Consider the following 16,752-nt stretch of genomic DNA (forward strand, 5'->3'; position numbering starts at 1 on the left):
TACTAGGTAAATTTTAGTAAGTACTGAGCAGGAAGGGACTTCTTAAAAGAGCAAGCTGAATATTCATTTTTTCACTTTTAATCTTGTTAACATACAGTGTAATTTGTACATACGTGATACCAACAGAATACATATTTTCTTCAATATTTACTTGTATATTTTTAGGATATTATGCGAAGGAGCGTAGCGACCGAGCGAGAAGATTTTAGCATTTCTATTAGTCTAAACGCTGTACTCTTGGGCCCACCAGAGCCTTAAAGCGTGTTGCAGTCTTTAGTCAGTATTTGCTATACATTTTGTTGGTGTGCACTTTTTCAAATTATCCATGGGGGACGATCCCCCTCAGAAAATTGAAGGAAGACGTGTACCCCGTCCTTCCACCTATTTTGTGTTTTGCTCAAAAAACTATCAATATTAATGTTCACATATCAGTCCCTTTTTGGATTGTCCTCCTCCCGTACCCCCACCCCCCCCCCCAAGAAAAAATATTATCACATTGTTACATGTGTGCACAATATATATTGATGTGTCAACCTTACGAAAGTGGTGTTTTCATAATGATTATTGACCTCCTTTAAATTTATATTGATATGGAAGACTTAAGAAGACAACTGTTTACAGTCCAACTAAGAGTGTAGAGCATGCCGTGTAGACTAAAATGTGCAATGTTGTTCAATTTCTGAATTCTTTGTTTAAAAAACTTGCTTGCTGTCAATAGTGTATACATTTTTTATACATTTCAAATGTCTAGTCCGGTTAAAAATAGCACGTAATGATTTCATTATTTGACACGTACTTCACATTTATTTATCTTATCGATAAGCAAAACGATTTGCTTTAGTATCATATAACAAATATAACAGTAATGACAAGTATGGTTTTCCTGAAAATTGCATTATACAATGTATATTCATCGTTATGGAAAATGTTGTATAATATACAACAATGGGCATTAACATTTTCCAGACCATTATTTCAATTACGTTTAATATTGAAGCTGTTGCCCTTTGTATATACATAAACTTGAAATAATAAGTAGCCTTGAAAGTGTCGCAATAAATCATGTGTGAGTGAGTTTGAAGTTTAATGGTGTAGGTTTGTTTGAAACTGTATAGCCTTTACTCTGTTTTTTAAGAGATATATCTCCAATCAAATCAAATCAAACTGAGTGATGTTATCGTACAACTAAACAATATCAATCTTCTGTTCTCCTAAATAAGCCTGGGAAACTTGAGAATTGCATTACAATGTGAATTCATTGTCAGTGAAAATGTAATACAATACACAACGATGGGTAAATAATTGTTTCCATACCAATGATTTAAGTAAGAAAAACTTACATTTTATATTAAAACTGTTGCCGTTGTATATTCATCAGGCGCGGATCCAGGATTTCTTAGGGGGGGGGGGCAAAATTTGAAATTATGCGAGCCAAATATTGGTTCGTAATGGTGACCAGCAGTGACGTAATTGGGGGTGGGTGGGTGCAGGGAGGGGCGAGTTTCCCCCTCCCTCCTCCGCGAAACGCGGAAGCTTTGACATTTCAATAAATTATTAGAGAAAGAAGACGATTTGTTGTACCGTTCCCAAAAAATAATCCTCGTCTGAATTGAGTTTTCCCCCTCCCGCGCTAAGTGGAAGCTTACGTTTCATTAAATCATTAGAGAAAGAAGACGATGTGTTGTGTCGTTATCCCCTTTTTTTCTTTTCTTCTACCTCTTTTTTCCTTTCTTGTATCTCCTCTTTTCCTTTTTTCTTTCCCTTTCCTTCCTTCTATTTTATTTTTTTATGAGGGGGGGCAACAGCCTGGGAGGCAAGTCCTTTTGCCCCCCCCCCCTCCCCCCGATCTACTTCTTCCCTCTTTTCTTTCTTCTTCCTCTTCTTTTTTTCCCTTTCTCTCCTCTTTCCCTTTCCCTTCTTTCCTTCTCTCTCTCCTTTTTTTTTTTTTTTTTTTTTGCGTGGGGGGGGGGGGGGGGGGGCCAAGGCCCGCTCGCCCCCCTGGATCCGCGCCTGCTTTGCAATCATGTCATTATAGCCTGAACATCTTATCGAGACCCTGGTAATAACTTTGCAGCTCTTAACCCGTTGACTAATGTATTATCTAATTCCCATAGACTTAACACAGGGTCCACCAGGTTCCAGTAAGCAATGGGTTTAATGAGTGCAATTATGGAGAATTCTCACTCATTGGGTTACCGTATTGATCACAAGACAGTGAGAGGGAAAAATGATGGGGGGGAATAGAGAGAGAGAGAGAGAGAGAGAGAGAGAAAGAGAGAGAGAGAGAGAGAGAGAGAGAGAAAGAGGGAGGAGAGGGAGCGAGGGGGTGGTAAAGCGAAAGCATAAGGTTGCATGTGCAATTGAGTTTGAGAGATTTAGACTGAAAGAATAAGAGAGCAGGATTTATATAATTGAGGGTTTCATTTATGACATAAAATCCCGTTAATATATATTTGTGTCCCAATATCAAGTCAGATTTATGAATAAGATATAAATATAGTTCCACAGTAAATGTCCTCGAAGCAAAAAGGATGCATGTCATGTATGAACATTCTCGGTTTCCGTCCAAGAGGTACCTATAAATAGATCATTACGTCATTTTCTTTTTACTTTTACAAAATAGACAGAAAAAGAAGACCAAATGTAGAATAGAAAGGGTATTTCGAATCAATTATACCTGTTTTAGAGAGAAAAAAAATAAAGAATAATAAATCATTTGCCAGGCTTGTACATGTAACCATCTCTTTTTTTTAAAAAGCTCAATGCTGTATCTTTTCATGCCCGAGTTCAGAAACTGAAGTTTAATGGGGAATTCCAATGTCGATGTTGAAACAGCACTTGATGACGTCAGACAATGAAGATCAATTTCAACTTAACACTGATGTGAGTACAGTCACCCTGATTTATTTGCTATAACTGAAGCAAACCAATGCAGCCTGTAAAAGACACCATGACACCCTTTGTCAAATAGGGATTAGCCAGTAGAGCAGAAAACATGTTTGTATCAAAGTTAAAAAGTTCAAATTAGAGGGGGGAGGGGCTAATGGATTTTACATTAACATCTCAACAAATGCAAACGATGGCCTTCAAAATAAGAATCAAATTTGGAAAGTTCGAAAGTATGGTCCTTTGTTTGGAGAATGCAGTTGAATGCTAACTTAAAAACAAAGACGGATGTCAGACGTAATAATGAAGATGACAACTCTGTGCTAAAATATTGTTCGGTTCCAACACATGGATGTATGGGGATATAGACTAATGTGTGAAACTATAACTAGACTGGCTCTCCTACAGATAAATGGTATAATAATAAGTCAATAGAAAGTTCAGAAGACCTCCTAAGCCCCAGACTAGGGCACTGAGAAAAGCAACCAGATTGCGTTTGTACTTTGGGCCATTCAGCATAGTCCACAAAGTAGCAGTGGTTACATTTACTATATTTGCAAATATATCATCATTTTGTTGTTGTTGGAAACTACAGATGTCAAAATAAAGGGTTAAAAACATTATCATAAATGTGATGGTGGACCGTAATATATTTACTGCAAATTGTATCGATTCGACTTTCATGCTATGTCCTAAGGGAATTTCATCATCTTCAACGACATGTTCTGATGTTTTCACTATCATGAAATACAAGAGAGAGAATGTACCCCCCAACAGAGTGACAGTTATATCACGTGATGACCACCCCAATCAATAAGGAAATAATAATATCCAAATGGAGCAATTACATCGCTTGTTGGATGCGTGACAAGCCTCAAAAGACAGTCAAAGAGATCAACAGTGCATGGCGGTACAAAAGCAATACAATATCCCCGAGGCCATTGCATGAACTTTGAATAATATTCTCATGCATTTTTTATTCTTTCTGCGTCATCTGTTTGAGCGAGACTAACCTGGAGATCCCCACACAACAGTCTTTGTCTGGAAGACAAGTAACCTTGACGTTTTCCTAACAGTAACAGGTGTAGCTCCAGGGGTGGGGGGAGGTGAGCATGTGCCCCGAAATTAAATTGCAAAAAGGAATTAAAAGGGAAGTGGGGGGGGGGGCAGGAAGATGGAGAAAGGAGAGGGGGCAGATCATTTCACACTCTCACCCCACTAAAGGCTTGGTGTATTGACATATTTCAAGAACATGGAATGACTGACTGGAGCCCCCCCCCCCCCCCCCACCCCCTCATGGTGCCAGTGGCCCCTCTTTAGCTGCATCCATGCTACGCCATTGCACACATTTACTATTTTTATTTTCCTTGGGAAGTTTTTGGTGACTCATATATAGAACCAGGTCCTCAAAGCAATAAATAACAAAGCGAGTTCATAGCAGTTTATCATGTTAACTTAAAACATCATTTTTTATTTTTCTTGTTGGAGGGGGGGGGGGGGAATATTTTTATTGATATTACTTGTCCCTCTCTTTTGTTTGGAATTAAAAGAAAAAGTCGCGTGATATAGCCCGTTTCTTATTCCTTCTCTTTGTTTGAGATTGTTATGCCGTTTGGGGCAAATTTCCCATGCTTGATGCGTCCTTCATACTTTGTGCACTCATAACATAAAGAAACCTAAAATACACATATCTGTGAATCCCCAGTTGGTATCACCCGACACAGAAAACCGTGACCCTCTTTCATTAAAATGAAACTAAAATCAGGGCCATTGTGACATCATTCAACTGACAAAATTCAGCCATAAATTATGATATGGTATTACATTTTAGAAGATGATCTACTATAGCTCACAGGATGATTAAGAAGAAGTAATGATGATTTCAAACATGTGATGGCTGCCAAATAAATTAAAAAGGAAGTAATTTCTAATGATTTATAGTTTATCGATTTATTCAAGTTTTTATGAGAAGAGAAATTGAAACTAATGAAACTAAAATCAGTGCCATTGTGACATCATTCAACTGACGACAATATTCAGCCATAAATTATAATATATTATTACATTTTAGAAGATGATCTAGTATAGTTTAAAAGATGATTTAGTAGAATAAAGGATGATTTCAAACATGTGATGGCTACATTAAAAAGGAAGTGATTACTACAGATTTATAGTTTATTGTCTTAATATTCAAGTTTTTATGACAAGAGGAATTGAAACTAATGAAACTAAAATCAGTGCCATTGTGACATCATTCAACTGACGACAATATTCAGCCATAAATTATAATATATTATTATATTTTAGAAGATGATCTACTATAGCTAAAAAGATGGGAAAGGAAAGGATGATTTCAAACATGTGATGGCTGCCAAATACATTAAAAGGGAAGTAATATAGGAAGTTACAGTTCATTGTCTTATCTAAGTTTTAATGAGAAGAGGAATTTTTTAACAAAGCCCACAAGATTTTTAGAAAAAGAACTGGGTCTAGGTTCATGGACAGGTGTATTACAGCAAAATCAAGGAAAAAATCGTCCCGGAAATAGTTTTATAATTAATATGACATTATTTGCTGATTTGTGGGAAAGACTGTGATTTGGATTCCTGCCAAAATGCTAGTGTCTCTTTTGGATACTTTGCTGTTGATCCAACGTGAAGACCAATTTGCTCAAAAGGAAAGATTTATCATGAATATCAAATGACCTTCAGAGAACATAAAATAAACTGAACAATCAAAATTATACAATGCATAACAAACAGACCATAAAATATTCTTTTATGATTGGCTGCTCAAGAAGTGACAAAATGCCCAAACATGGTCACTAGTTAAATGGCTTGTGAATTTATGATGGTTTCTACTTTGTTTAGATATCAAGGGAAGTTTGATCTCTCCAGTCATAAAGGGTATTTTCTTTGATAAATTTAATTAGAGATTACTATGTAAAAGACAATTTACCGATCAATCTGATGTCATAAATAACAGATATCAAACACAGTTATGAAACTTTGAATCCATTAGGCAAAATGAAACTGAAATGAAAAAACCCAAGAGGTCAAGCTCATACTCTCTGTCTTATTGATTTAGGTCGATAAATATAAAGTATATTGATTTGCTTTGAACAATTTCTTTTAAATCTTCATGATTGAGAAGTATTGCATGAAATACAATAGTAGAAATCTTGTACATATCTCTGTTTATTTATTCCTTCTCATGTCTGTGTCGTTTATATGGCAGTCTCCTGCGATTTTCAATTTTGAAATGATTTGTTAACTGTGTTTTTTAAAGGTATAATTATGTAGTTGAAAGATATTATATGAGTTTAACTTTTTATAAGTATTATATATGTACCTAGTTTGCATATTACTTTCTATTATGTTGAAAAATGCAGATATAAATTAAAACAGGGAAAGATCCTGATCAAGAAGTATATTAAATTAATTGTTAATGCGAAGGTTGGGAGCTTATTTATGTTTACCAATAGCGAAGGAGTTGACCATCTGCTACTACCGGTATAAGAAAAAGGATGCTAGTCACATAGTTTCCTTTTCTCATCTTTTAAAGGAGTTGACCATCTGCTACTACCGGTAAGAGATAAAGAATGCTAGTCAAGTAGTTTCCTTTTCTCATCTTACAAAGGAGTTGACCATCTGCTACTATAAGATAAAGAATGCTAGTCACGTCGTTTCCTTTTCTCATCATTCCACCTTTATTGTAGTTCTTGTAAAATCATTTATAGGACCATGAGTAGGTCCATGATAGGACAGAGGCATCTAGTACTAAATCTGTCACATTTTAAGCGTTAGATCTGAATTCCTTACTTTCACATTGGATGACAAGGACACTGTATTTCTGAGCCAGAATGATGGTATATATTCTTTATTCTTATACATGTAGGTTCTCCATCATGTTACAGTGCACATGCAATATCCCTACAAAGTATCAAATATTCAATACAATAGTAATGAGCTGAGGCAATCTATTCTTTATCAAATTGTCACTTTTATACTGATAAAATAAGACAGGGTTCGTCTTTGATATACCTTATCTTGGCTTATTCCATACAAGATTATAGTTTCAGTATGTGAGTAGTTCATGCTTAAATACAGCACAGTAAAAAGGCACATCTCGTTCTACTGGTAAAGATAAGAATATATTCACAGTTTTACATACATGTAAGCAAAATATACATATTTCACAATTTGCATTGAATTCTAAGAACGAACATCAAATGCTAAAAAGTCCAGAAGACTTGAGAGAAACGATTGAAAGACATCTTTTTAAGATTATCCAGTCTCGACTCAGGGCTTCACACCAACAGACATCCGGTACACATCGGCTTTCCAAATTGGGACTCCAGACATCCCCCAACCCACCCCCTTTTGAAGAAAAAAATGTGATAATAATAATTAAAAGTTGAAACAGGGGGCACATGCATACAGATTCTAAAAAATTCAACCTTAACTTTTTGTAAAGAAGAAAAAAGTTAGTGTACGGCTCTGCTTTATTTGATCCCCAAATAATTGAACACTTCTACTATGTACACACTTTAAGTACCGGTAATCTTTCGGGGCTTCAATCGATCTCTAGTGAATTAATCTCTATTTGCGTAGGTATTTTTTTCAAATGATGTTTCTCATAAATGCTATTCTTACTATTGTGTCTAGGATTCACAGTTATACTCATAAATTATCCAACAAAAAAGCATACAGTATCTGTAAGTCAGTAAAAAATTGCTCAGAAATCTGATAAATATTGGTGAACTACGCAAACAAGAGTTTACCTTCCCGCAAAAAAATTCTCACCTTTGATCCGTTAACTGATTTCCTGTATTTGCGTAGACTTTGTGTTTACTCATAGATGCTAAATAAACTCTATGAAAAGCATAGTTTTCAAGAACGGACAAAATTACCAGAAATAAAAGTTAACATGGTTAGTCCTTAAATATTTGTTTTTCACATGTGTAATTTTTGTATTTGATTAATGTTATTTAACCTTGTTTTTTCCAATAACATTAGCCTATTATTTGCATGCAGTGACCTGTAAATGAAAAGCCCTATCCTATATGCAAAACAGATTTTAATATATCGCATTACAAATAAATATTTTATGAATAATACTTATACAGATGTTGTGTATTAAACCAATTTTGAATAGATACTTTAAAGCTACACAGTAGTCGGTGTCCATGTGTATTGCATCATAATTCGCTGACACCAGATTAAGTTGAATTCCCATTTAATGTGTCTGTGTGTGCAAAGGTATCTGAAGCAGCAAACCCATGGTCCCATCAGAAAATACCCCAACACACCTTCCTATCTGAAGGATGAGGAACATTTAATATTCATGTTAAGAATTCCTCATGGCGGTAGGCAAGGGCATAGTGCATTACACCAGACCTACTGGTCATAAAACTGAAGTCCACTCTTGGTGACTGACAACACCTGTTATTGGGTAAAAAACCTGAATGGTGTCAAATTACCCATGAAAACCCACTACTATGAGCCTTAAAAAATCATTTAATTGCTTGTTCGGGTCCCCTTTAAGAAAGGCAGATGGGACATTATATCAAAGACCAAAGGTGTCAGATAGTCCTGTTATTATCTGATATCGATAGCAGAGTATTAAATGGGGGGATTATAATAAACTATCCCCTGCAATACACAATCACTATTCAACAACCAAATTTCATACAATAGACTGTATGGTTGACCTAATTCACTAAATGTATTGTACATGTTAAATAGCCAGGTGCGAGCACCAAGCAGAAAATGTTTCGCCAAGTTCCTGTTTGGATCTTAATTTATTGTATATAAAAGGTACAGCTGCTCACAGCAAATTGAACATGTTGTGCAAGCGTCAGGTTTAGATTCCCCCCGTTGCAACAGAATGGCATGAAAAGATCTTTCATTTCACAATGATTATGATGTTAACTCCACATAGAATCTATCTTCTTTTATTTGTCCCTAATCGTAGTCGTATTGAGAATTAGTGGTAGATGAAGCTGTAACCGGTTGTTTACTAAATTTCAGAATATGCCGCTTTAAAACTTATTCAAGACTCATTACATAAAAATGAAATTTTCTCCAGCTTGGAAGAGATGAGCACATGAATACAGAAAAACATCAATAGAGATTCAGATCTATGTCAGAACTAAGATCACTATTCCCTTGCCGTGCTGCATTCAAATAAGAAATACTATAAAAAAAAAAAAAAGGATCCAGGATGAAGCACCAAGGCTACAAACTGATTTTAAAAAGATGACCATGGTTCATTTGTTCTGTCAGACACAAAACATCAGAGAGCCTTATTAGGAGCTCATATTTCATCTTCACAATATGGTCAATCCCACTCTTAGGGTAGGGTATGCCTTGATGATTCAAAGAAAACATTTGACAAGAGCCAGAAAGGCATTAGCGCAAACCTTTAACACAAGAGTTAACCCATTGCCTATAGGAACTGGGTGGTGCATGTATTAAGCATATGGGAATTAGAGAATTTAGAAGTAAGGGGGTTAATACCTTGAATCAACACCCTCACCGTTCTGGCTTTTACAGGCAAAATACCCTAATGGCTGCAAAATTGTAATTGAATCAAAACACCAGTCTACCACCTCTCCACTTCTTTTCTCCCCAAACGAAAAAAAAAGGTAGATGCTCTATGACTGTTATTCTCATTTTGTGAGAATACCAGTACCCAAAGTTCAGACCTAAATGTGAAGATCTTTTAGAACAAGGCTCAATCGTATATTACCCATGACTTTGTCTTGATCAGATTGTGAAGTGTGCTGCACATTTTTCATGACACGCTTTATAGGGCATTAAAAACAAGTTGTGACATGTGTACATGTATCTCATCTGAGGGTGGATTCTATGACAGGCTCTTGTGGTGTTCAGTTCAGTGACACTTCATAAACAATTGTAGTTGTTCTGAAGTCATTTGTGATTTTAAAGTAAAAACCCAACAAAATTATTAAAAAGAACATAATAAAATGAAAAGTAATATCTTTTCTCATGAAAGATATACTCTCCCTGTTGAACATAAAACAGTACTAAGTTAAAGAGGATAATATATACCTACTAGTTGTATCAAAAATGTCATACTGGACACTTAAATCACAGTGACAAACCTTCATTTCAGAGAGAGTAAGATTAGCAAATTAAGTAGTTTTGTACATTATGAGAAATATAAAACATATCTAGATAAATACACCAATCATACATTAAATGCCTACTATCATTTCCTTCGTTATTGCACTCCTATTAGAATGATATTTACAGTTAATCTAGTCTAGACTAACACCTAGGTGATCTTCAATTACACTGAGATATCAAAATGCAAGAGGACACTCTCCATCACTTATTACTTTACGGCCTCAATGATTTTGACTGGAAGAACTGAATGATGAAAATGAGATCTTTACAAATGAGAATGAAATAGTTCTAGTGATGTTGAGTGTGTACAGGAAGGAAAATATCACAGGAAAGGTTGTGATGATTCCCAGAGAAACTTGGTGTGGCAAGTTAAAGTTTCACAGAGATACACAATAGTGATTGACATCAAAGTCAAACTTTCTCCGAGGCAAATGCAGTGTTCCATCAATAGGCACTGTCAGTCTCCTAGTTCAAAATGAATTCTGCGACTATGCAATCACATTTCAAGTTCCTCTACGGTCTCCGCGTCGCTCTCTGGTATCTCACCACCCCCCTCCTGCTCTAACAAACTCTGTCCTCCTAGAAACCTTGCAAGGGGTGTGGCCAAAAAGGACCTTCGATCCCCACCTAGAAACTCCAGATCGCTGATGGAGTAGGGGAAGGCGGAGGTGAGCGCCTCATGGTTCCGTTTCAAGTCATCTTGAGAGGTGAAAAACAACCTGCTCTTTCGCTTGGGCTTCGTAGGAGGCGCGGCTACGGATTCCTTGGAGACCTTCAGGTTCTCCAGGGTCTCTCTGAGTTGCTGTATCTCATCCACCAGCCGACATTGTTGCTGGTAGATTGCGGGACTTCCCCCTCCCACCGTGTGGACACTCGGCACCCACCGCAGGTAACAATGATTCCATAAGGTGATCGTCGGCGTCTGCAGTAACGGTATGATGATCTCCTCCTCGCAATTGGCAAACACACTACTCGCCGAGTTGGCACCGTTCACATTAGGATTCTTCCTTCTCTTCCCGCCATTGAATGTCCAGCTGTCCATCTCCTTGAAGTCGGAGCCGATGTACGACTTGCCATTGTTCAACCTGCGGATGCTGCGGTAGATACCGGCATTGCATCCCTGCCTATAGTCAGGCTCGTCGTCCAAGAGGTCGTTGTACTTGAGCTCAGACTTGGCAATGTAGAGAGGGTTGGTGAAGAGCGCCTGGTCGTCTTTGGTGAACTGTAGCGTCCAGGCCCATACAGTGGCCAGCTGGGTGGTCTGGTACTGGCCCTTGCTGCTACTGACGCAGGTCCTCATCCGATGGCGCTCGCTGTTGAACAGGAATGTACCAAAGATGCCTGAGTGCATGCTGTCCCAGAGGGCTATCAGGAAGGTGTCCGTGAACTCAAAGGCCGATGGGAACTGCTCTATCAGCTGGTGGACACAGTCAAGGAATAGCAGGAAGATCGGGGACTGGTGAAGAAAATAATGAAAGATGAAGAAAGGTTAGAAAAAGAGCTCTTTAATGTCATTCTAGTATCAAATGGAGCCTGAACAAATCATACATGCAGATTCTACCAGCATTTTTTAAATCTTAAAAGCAACTTATTCATAATAATTTAAAAGCAACTAAAGAATGTGTTTCAATGGCAATAAAAGCTATTGCACTACACACTTTTTAATCAAAATATATATGAATTACAGCACACAAGACTATATATTCATGAGTGATGTATAGTTAGCGCTCCTCTCACCTGTTAGGTAATAAACCCTCTTAATCCCCAAACTACCAAATTGACCATGAAATGACTGCACATCATCATAATCTCAACCATTGAGGATGGTGTCCGTTTACTGTCAGTTATACATGGACACATGTCTATTATCTGCGTTATGAGCCTTTTAGCAGTTTGGGTTGATGACAATTGTTTAGGTATATCTGGTCTTTTGAATAAGCTTGAAAGGTCCTACATCTACAACATGTTGGGGGCTTGTCAGGTATCAGTCCGGGTCTAATGGGTGACAGTTCCGCAAAAGAAAGTGAAATTGATCATCTTTTTTTGGTCTATAGTTAATCTCTTGTTGGGTTTGTCAGAGTGACTGGGATATAAAATTGACAATACAGTGTAATGAGTTGGGTATCCTGCAATCCTACCTCTGTTCCGCTGCTGGGGACACAGTGTCCACAGCGGTCAAGGAACGGGTGACCGGCTACTATCCATTCCTTCTGTAACAGGCTCTGGAAGCCCAGCTGACTGCGGTAGTGACTGTCTAGCATGATCTGGGAGAGGCTTGCCACTACACACGAGTAATCTCTACCCTGTGATTCTGTACATGGTGGAATCAAGTAGAAAACAGAGAAAAAACAATATTAATACCAACAATATCAAGAATATTAATAGTGGGTTCTTGTCTGTCTGACTTGACACTCCTGACCTGGCGCTTCACAATTATATACCTCGGCTTTAACACGGCTGCTATTAAGGCACTCTAGCATTTCAAGGAATTAATTCCTGCCAGGTACCCATTTACCTCATCTGGGTGGAATGTGGCAAATGTAGATTGATGTCTTGCCATAAAAGACATTACCAATAGTCCTCTTTTTCAAAGTGTATCTTTGTCAGATTCTTTATTATTTGGTGTGCTTTGTTTTCTCATTATTGGTTGTTTGTTTCTAATTGGCACCAGGTAGGATAGTAAATATCTTAATTCATAAAGGAGAATCAAAATGTTGGCGGAAATAGAAATCCATTAGGCTATTAAACATAATCAGATAATTAAACTGCATTAAACTGATATGGTATTAGTATTCATTACAGTTAAACATTTTCAGTCCCCAGACCTTAATTAAAGTAGAATAACCATGCTGGCATATTTATCAATTGGTTTCATCGCACTTTATCTAAGAATAAGTTTTCAATCAGTTTAAATAAGGAATACCTAAACCACTTTTATCCATGGCTTGCAAACCTTGCCTGAGGGCATTCCCACCTCTCCTGGGACCCTTTTTAGGCCTGTCTTCATCAGCTCGAGATTGCCAAATATCCCGCTATTTCAACTATCCCGATCGCATATTATCCAGTCAATTTGCATCTTCATCAGCCCGAAGTTGCAATTAGCGGGATATTTGGTCGAGATGATCATCCCAAGATATCTTGGGCTAGTTTGCAAAATATCCCGCTATCTGTCCGGTGCGTCTTCACCAGCCCGAAGACTCGCACTAGCGCAAACGCTGAGGAAAATATCTCGAGCTAATTTCCAGAGCTCGAGTTTGAAGTTTTGAAGTCGAGTCTCGAGCTGATGAAGACGCGATTTGTAACTTTGGGATAGCGGGCTATTTGGCAATCTCGAGCTGATGAGGACATACCTCATGAAGCTCAACTCCCGAGGCGAGGGCATGGTTGACAGGAAGGAGAGAGAAAAGAGGGAATATATCGAGAGGGGACAGGAAATTCTAGAGGAGTTTTGACCATGATAGGATGGAGAGTGACCTTAATCCTTTAATAGGGAGATTCTTACCCTGCATTTCATCTAGTAATAATTACCCTTCCTAGGGGAAAAGTGTTTAGAGTGCCACTCCCTTTCAATAATATAAAGAGGTATCTCTCTTTCACTCTTCTTCTTATAAATCCATGTTGCATAGACTTAATTGTTGGTTAATCATTTTGCCACAATTCTAACAAATAATGCATCTGTAGGATTGTGTCCTGTTGTGAAGAAAGGTTACACAACATTTCATCTTTACATATTAGTAACCCGTCTAAAAAAAGTATAAGTTGGTACCCAATTCTTCGTTATAAAATAATGGATACCTCTGTCAGATTTGATTGTACCGGTTAAATCTAAGCACCTGTGTGCTTGGGGTTTGATACTAATGCAATTTACAATTATGGAAATTTTTCTTTAAAGCCCAGATAATATGTAAATTAGTGTACCTTCTCCGTAGTCGAAAACAACAACAAAAACAACAACAACTTTGGAATATACAACTACAAATAGTTGTTATGCTCTTAATGTTGAATACAGTATCTACATGGATGCAAATGTAAGATTACAAATTCTATCGGTTAGTCCAGATAAATTTTATGTCCGTTGGCCTCATAAAGCGGCCATTTTTTTAATGAAATAAGACCAATAAATGGCGAACAACCACCCCTGTTGCAAGACCTACATTTTTAATAAGGCTTTCAACAGCCGGTGAAAAGAAGTACTAAAAGGAAATCTAAAAGTATTTTTCATACATATCATCTACATGTTGAGTGTAAACAGGATTTCAATTCCATTTCCTTTTCCGTCTTGCTTCCACATTTCAATCACCATTCCTGCCCCACTGACGTAGAAGCCCACTTTGCTGGGGATCATATTTCAAAATAAATTTATTCCAAGCCTTTACCCGTATCGTGATTCTGCCTATTAAAAGAAGTCTGGTTCTTGAGATTAAGGACAGGTTGGACTATAATGTACACAAAAATAATTTTCTATGCTAAATACGTCTCTGAATGCTTGACACAATAAGTTTCTCCAATAGTAATATCCTTTCATATGTTTGTGTAAAGATATAAAGATATATGCCCTTGATGAGGACAATCTTTGTGTACCTTAACAATTTCTATGTTAAAAAACAAAGATTATCTTCTGCAAATGTAGTACTAATGTACAACAAAACTGTTGGTGTAAAAAAGCACCCAGTAAGGTGGAGGTAGGGTTAGTAAATCTTTCCCTGCAGTACTTGATGGTTTGCTTGTCTTACCAACTGCTAATGATGCATGTGTATGCTTGTAAGTAAGCAACCAGGGGACCTGGGACAGCTTTAAATCCTCTCCAGGGGACTTGATAATGAGGACTGGCTATGCCTTGCCAAAGGGCACTAGTGCATCAACTTGGTCTCCAATCTGAGACCTCCCAGTTATGAGACACCAACACTCCCATTTAGCAAACGCATCTCCACAAATAATCAAATGTACAATTAAAAACTTGATAAAACGGCACGCCCAGTCAGATGCCATGTACATACAAACAATTTTCTAAAACAAACATGGTTTTACACTTAAAGATAAGATTAAAGATCTCTTCTGGCTTCCGGCACAAACAGCAGGTTATATCTTTTAGAATAAGCACCTTATGTTTACAAAGGTTTTCTACAAATTCAGTTAAAGCCGAGGGTGGGTCTAAGATTGTATTGAACAAAGGAAAACATTGATCCATGACTATTAACCTCCTTTGTTAAACATGGGTTTTATCAAAAGCTTAAGCATTGGGTTTGAATTTTAGTTGAAAACAGGTCACAGACTGTATAATCTATGTAAATAAGCATGATTGTACAAAGGGCACATGAATGTATTAGATATGAAAATCTAAATCTAATCTGCTATTAAAAGGACAACAGTTTTGTTATATATACCTTTAATGATGACGGTCTTCTCTGCAATGTAGATTCTGTCAGCTGCTTCCTTAGCTAGACTGAGGCATGTTCTGTAGAATTAAAACAAAATTGAAGATGGAGAGGAATCAATAAAATGCAATAGAAATATATCATTAAACTTCCAATGACATACATGAAGCAGGATTAGGATAAGAAGAGACTTTCTCTCTAGGTTTTAAAACAAAATCTGCTGTCTCTGAATTTTCTGTTTCCAAACAATTCAAGTACTCCAAAAGATGGATTACCCTTTAGAATTCTTAATATTTGAGAACACACCTTTAACGATGCACCTATATTCATCTTTCCATTTTTTATGAATACTTATTTCATGTGTGAAACCTTTTTTTCACTGATACACCTGACAGAGGCTTCAGTGACAGAGCAACAGTACATATGCAAACTAATGTTCCAAGGTAAAAAATAAATAAAAAAAAAAAAAAGGAAAAAAGGAAATGGGTTGATGGAAGAGATCAACAAAACAATGGGACAAGAAGGAGAGAACAAGAAATCACAGATGTAAACTATTTACTCATTCTTGCACAAAATTTGCAATGGTCTTGTGTCTGGTCGTTGAGACATTGTAAAGTTTAAAATTACAAGCTGAACCCATGGTCAATTGATATATTAAGACAAATTATCATTTGATTTGAAAATCATTGCAGTGACCGTCTATCACATACTCAGCATCCCTTTAAATATCAAACCAATAGTTTTTTTTCCAAATAAAAAGCCATTAGCTGAATATGTCACTACAGTGTGTACTCAACAGATGTGTTAACAACAGGAACTGGGTAATTACAATGCGAACATTGGGGCTCACATCTTCCTCATGAACAAACTGAATTTCAAAACATTGACAACTTCCACTCAGCAAATATTTTGAGGAATCATGCAAGGATCAATTACAAACAGTCATCTAGGTATTTATTTCCTGTGTTTATGGCACGTGTCAAAGGGATTTGAAGATTAGCGAAAGGAGTACAATACATTGCAGGATATCTCTTAGAGAAGAGGAGAGAAAATCAGGGTTTTTTTTCACCAGAATGGCAACATTATGAAGTTTTAAGATTGGATATTAATGCTCCTCATTTTTTTAACAGCATCCAAAAACTATTAGATTTCTCTGATATGAGTTGATATCATCAGGATGTATAGTTTTTTGTTTAGGATTTGAAGAGAAAAAATAAAATAATAAAAAACTCAAATTACCTTGTTGAATCTGCATTTGTAAATTACATTTTTCCTTTTCATTATCCCTTTATTTTAACACATCCTGTGTTAATTTCTTTAAGCATTATAATTAAGCA

General features: G+C 36.9%; 1 protein-coding gene across 2 annotated transcripts in view; it reads right to left on the bottom strand.

Annotated features, from left to right (window-relative positions):
• Nucleotides 1-8,852: 8,852 nt before the first annotated feature.
• Nucleotides 8,853-16,752, bottom strand: part of LOC763789 (myotubularin-related protein 10-A) — a 76,972-nt gene continuing 69,072 nt past the window's right edge. For both annotated transcript variants that reach the window (XM_030976463.1, XM_030976462.1), the window contains exons 11-13: nucleotides 15,425-15,495; nucleotides 12,179-12,351; nucleotides 8,853-11,496 (exon numbers count right to left, since the gene is read on the bottom strand). In XM_030976463.1, coding sequence (XP_030832323.1) covers nucleotides 10,537-11,496; nucleotides 12,179-12,351; nucleotides 15,425-15,495 — 1,204 coding nt within the window. In that variant the 3' untranslated portion in view covers nucleotides 8,853-10,536. The remainder of the gene's footprint in view (nucleotides 11,497-12,178; nucleotides 12,352-15,424; nucleotides 15,496-16,752) is intronic.

The sequence above is a fragment of the Strongylocentrotus purpuratus genome, unplaced genomic scaffold (assembly GCF_000002235.5).
Source record: "Strongylocentrotus purpuratus isolate Spur 01 unplaced genomic scaffold, Spur_5.0 spur5_scaffold_9, whole genome shotgun sequence".
In the NCBI taxonomy this organism is placed as follows: Eukaryota; Metazoa; Echinodermata; class Echinoidea; order Camarodonta; family Strongylocentrotidae; genus Strongylocentrotus; species Strongylocentrotus purpuratus.